This window comes from Grammomys surdaster, unplaced genomic scaffold (assembly GCF_004785775.1).
Source record: "Grammomys surdaster isolate TR1022 unplaced genomic scaffold, NIH_TR_1.0 126109, whole genome shotgun sequence".
Taxonomy (NCBI): domain Eukaryota; kingdom Metazoa; phylum Chordata; class Mammalia; order Rodentia; family Muridae; genus Grammomys; species Grammomys surdaster.
Genome location: NW_021620917.1, coordinates 5,630,638 through 5,635,357, shown reverse-complemented (window position 1 = coordinate 5,635,357; position 4,720 = coordinate 5,630,638). Strand labels below are relative to the sequence as shown.

The 4,720-nt window shown below is 56.2% G+C and overlaps 1 protein-coding gene across 2 annotated transcripts in view; it reads right to left on the bottom strand.

Moving 5' to 3' along the window:
- Positions 1-4,720, bottom strand: part of Micall2 (MICAL like 2) — a 27,756-nt gene that overhangs the window by 7,615 nt on the left and 15,421 nt on the right. For both annotated transcript variants that reach the window (XR_003709827.1, XM_028756040.1), the window contains exons 3-6: positions 4,436-4,577; positions 3,455-3,648; positions 2,655-2,770; positions 730-2,058 (exon numbers count right to left, since the gene is read on the bottom strand). Coding sequence is in view for 1 of the 2 variants with exons in the window: in XM_028756040.1 (XP_028611873.1) it covers positions 730-2,058; positions 2,655-2,770; positions 3,455-3,648; positions 4,436-4,577 (1,781 nt within the window). In the remaining variant the exon portion in view is untranslated. The remainder of the gene's footprint in view (positions 1-729; positions 2,059-2,654; positions 2,771-3,454; positions 3,649-4,435; positions 4,578-4,720) is intronic.

The following is a 4,720-nucleotide window of genomic DNA, read 5'->3' as shown; positions in this document are numbered from 1 at the left end:
TGGCTCAGTGGTAGAGCCCCTGCCTAGAATCCCCCAGTGAGGGGCTGTGGCTTGGCTCAGTGGTAGAGCCCCTGCCTAGAATCCCCCAGTGAGGGGCTGGGGCGTGGCTCAGTGGGGCGTGGCTCAGTGGTAGAGTCCCTGCCTAGCATGTGACATGCCCTCAGTTCCATCTCCAACACTCTACAAAAGAAAAAAAAGACAGAAGAAAAAAAAAGACAGAAGAAAAAAAGAAGGTAGAGTCTGTGAAACAGTAGAGACAGAGATAGAGAGAGGTGGCCACCAACCAAGGGATGCCAGGAAACTCCAGATGTTGAGGGAGTGAAAGGGCTCTCCCTTGGAGGCCAAATGGACATGTTTCTATCACTGAAGCTGTCCTGTGAGGGGCGACTGTTCCCTTCTGTCTGCACTGTATGGTCACTGCGTCAGGCACAAAGGACCCTCAGGACTCAGCTCCATTCACAGAAGCCACCCGAGGCATGGAGCCAGGCAGTATGGCTCCCTGCTCTTTTTCCTGTCCACAAGATAGACCTAAGGGTTCTGGAGCACCAGTCTAGTGTGGGCCGCCTGCAGCCACCGATGTCTGTAAGACCATCGTGCCCTGCACTCTTGTCTCTCTCCTGTCCCCTAATTCCACTTCCCAGATAAGGAGATGGGGGCCTCACAGAGAGACAGACTTCTCCATGTCGTGGGGGGCAGGTCACAGCTACACTCCACATCTCTCCCACCTACCTGCTTGGAGCCTGGGTACCAGTGCCTGTCAGCCCTGGCAGAGCCTTCCTAAGAACACTTAGTGCTTGTTCCCGGCTGCTTTCGTGGGCGGGGATATCCACAACAGCAGAGACTTTGCTGGCAGAGGTATTCACCACAGCAGGAACCCTACCTGTGGGGGCATTCACCACAGTGGGCACCCTGCCATCTGTGGCACTCACTACAGGGGAGACCTTGCCAGTGGGGGCATTCACCACCATGGTGACCCTGCCATTAGTGGAATTCACCACAGTGGACACTCTGCTGGTAGGGGTAGTCACCACAGTGGTGACTTTGCTGGTAGGGCCAGTCATCACAGTGGTGACTTTGCTGGTAGGGGCAGTCACCACAGTGGACATTCTGCTGGTAGGGGCAGTCACCACAGTGGTGACTTTGCTGGTAGGGGCAGTCATCACAGTGGTGACTTTGCTGGTAGGGGCAGTCACCGCAGTGGACATTCTGCTGGTAGAGGCAGTCACCACAGTGGTGACTTTGCTGGTAGAGCCATTCACCACAGTGGGGACCCTGCTGGTAGGAGCAGTCACTACAGTGGATACTCTGCTGGTAGGGGCAGTCACCACAGTGGTGACTTTGCTGGTGAAGCCATTCACCACAGTGGGGACCCTGCTGGCGGTACTGCTGCTGGCTGGGGCTGGGGCCGGGGAAGGGTTCTGGAAAAATTTCTCTCGGGCCTGTTGTGTCCTAGAGGCTGAGGAGGTCCAGGCCGGGGTGACTGCTGTGCTTGAAGAGTCTGTGGTCAAGTTGAGCTGAGTCTTCACACCTTTTGAGACTGCCTGGCCTTGGGGCACAGATAGGTGAGTGTCCAGAGCACTTGGGGATACAACGGGACGGGAGCTGAAACTCGCTGTGCTGCTCCAGGCAGGTGATGACCATCCTGTTGGGGAGTTGTTAGTCACATGGGTGATAGCTTTGCTGTTCACAGAAGTAGTGGCCACTGCGCTCGTGGGTAACCTGGGCCCTGTAGGGCTCCCCACATGGACGCGGGAGGTAGCTGACGGCTTAAGTTCTGTCTGGACGAAACCTTTGGCCGTTGCGTTGCCTGCAGCACGTTCCCAGGCCGCTGTCCTGGCCCTCAGTGGTGTCACCTCTCCATTTGCCTCCTGAACCTTCTGTGAGACACTGACTGGCCTGGTGTCTGCAGTGGCAACCCCTGGCTTCCTGGGGGCCAGGTTTGACAACTTGGGGCTCACGGAGGTGACTTCTGAGCTGTGGTGGCTACAGACGAAGACACCGGGCTCTCCTGTGGCACGGTAGGCCCCTGAGTGCAGTGTGTTGGAACACTGTTTACACCTGCGGGAGGAAGCCACGGAGATTCAGAGCCCAAGCTTTTGCTCAGTCCCTCATTCACCCACTCATTCATTCCGCTCTGCCAAAGTCACACACAGCCCTACTCCTTCACCCACTCCCACGGTGGCTGACTCATCCAGCAAACACTCCTTAGTGATTGTAATCATTGTGGTTTCCAGCCTCCGCTGGTACTGTCAGGGGGATGGGCACACCACAGAGAGAGCTCAAACATGCCACCACCTGCATGCACACGTAAAGGCCACACAGTGTACCCCCACTTTCAGGAGTCTAACTACCACCAAGCTCCTAGGAGATGAACATAGGTGTCACTCCTTGTCCCCCATATCTAGAAGATTCTCGGAGACAGGAAGGAGATTATTAAGGATCACAAAGTTAAAAAAAAAAATCCCAACCCAAAGGACTGAGAAGACAACAGAGATTGAGTCAGGGTGTCTAGAGGGACATCCCTGAGGGGACGTTAGGAGAGGATATTAAGGTTCAACTGTACTGTCACCAGTAGAAGACAGATGGGAAGACCATAGGAGCCAGGGAAGGCGTGTGATCAGGAAAGGTACACCCCATGCAGTGGAAACCCATACCTGAAGCAGCTCCGGTGGTAGAGGCGCCCGTCAGCCAGGTGCCGCTGCACAAGGTGGACGTGTTTGCCACAGACCCCACAGATGCTGCTGACAGAGCTTCCCGCAGTCCCCAGAGCCTGCAGGGAGGTGTCAGGGGCCACTGAGAGGTAGCTGGCATCTCAGCCTCCCCCTTCAGCCCAGAGGTGACGAATAGATCCCACTTTACAGGCTGAGACGTGAGACCCTGAAGAGCCACTAGCCAGGGCATGGGCATGGCTACACACCCAGGATCTCCAAACTGCCCTTGTTGGAGAACGGGAGACTGGATTTCAGAGATGCTGGAGACCCACTGTGAGGCTACAGACCAACCTTGTACCTTGTGACATCCCACCAGCCTCTGGGATCAACCCAGATTCCCTCTGCATCCCAGCCTGCCCTGCTCTGGCTTCATAGAACCCGTAGTAACCACTAACAGACAGCAGGGGGCACTCAAGCTCAGCACTGCACGGCTAACCAGGGAAGAAAGGTCCAACCTAGTGTCCCCTCCCAACCAGGAAAGAGGACAACAATCTAAATCAGCCAGGAGAGGTCTAGGGTTCCAGCTCCGTTCCACCTGGATGACCTCCTGTGCCTCATTTTACCCATCTGTATTATGGGAATCACAACTCTTGTCACGCAGAACTTGAGCATAAGAAAGCTACCTCAGTGGGTGTGCTGGATACAAAGCATGGGAAGGGGTCTCCTAAGGAAAAATCCCACACTGCCATACATTTTGGGATATACATAGCCCTACAATGCCCACTCAATCAAGACATGCTTACAGCCTTTGGGGAGGGTCTCTCTGAGCCACCTTCATTCCTCTGAACCACAGGGTTTGTCCTAGCTGGGGACAGTGGTGACCTCTGGATTGGAGCAGGCGAGGGCAACTTGGCAGGCTGGGACAGATCCTTCTTCTTTCCAGAAAGTTCTTCAGTCGAGTCTGATGAGGGTCTCTTTATGCCAGCCATGCCCCCAACTGGCATGAGACACAGGAAACAGGGGTCAGGCGGGTCCCACTCAGAGCTTGTACCCTCTAAGAGGTCCCTGTGCTCACAGTGAAAGGCACGGGTTTCAGAGGACAGCTGGCGGGGTACGGAGCTGGGGAAGGGTGACTCCAGGGCACATTCTTCCCAGAAAACCGTGGCCTGGCCCTCACCCCGTCTCCTAGCAGACAACCCCTTCTAGGGTCATGGAAGGGGACTTTTCTGTCTCCAAACCATTCGGGGCTGGCCCTCGGCCCAGGGGGATTCCGGAGATTTCTAAAGCTGTAAGAGGAATGTTGTGCAGGAAGCCAAGAAGTTCCCACTCGCAGGACCGGGTGAAGACCCAGGTTGCCTGCCCCGCCCTGGCCTTCCCTGCCTGGGCCACACAGCTTCCGTTCATTGCCCAGGTCTACCAGGCATTGCACAGCCTCAGCCGGCTAAGCCCTTGGGAGTCGACACGGGCATCTAGGAGCACAGGGGTGGACACAAGCCTGGCTGAGTGTTCCCTGGCAGGTCTGGGGAATAAGGGAGCCAAGGGGTCTCACTCTACACTTGCACAAAGGCCCTTGGTCTCCTTGATAACAGACACATCTCTCGGGACCCACATGTGTAGTCTCAGGAAGGTACCTCCCTGCATCACTGCCCACCCCAGGCTCAGTGCTGGGCATGAGGACTGAGGACAGGCAAGGGGTACTGCAGCATGGGCTGGTGGCCCTGACAGTGTCAGGGGTCTGAGTCACGTCCCTTGGCAAGGGAGGGTCCGTCTGGATGGGGACTCACTTGGGGACCGGCCGTGGAAGTAGTTGTAATACTGTGAGACGTAGGTGAGGATGCTCAGCCGGTCTGGAACCTTCAAGGCCACCATGTCCTCAGCATCTAGCAGGGCTGGGATGCCCAGCTGCTCCTCAGCCACTTGGAAGGCCTGGATAGGGGTGCAAATCAGTGGATAATATAGAAAGAACTACTCCTGGGCCATCAGCACCCCCCTAAAAGAGGGGGCAATGCAGCCTGGACTTCAAGAGCCCCTGCCTAGAATCCCCCAGTGAGGGGCTGGGGTGTGGCTCA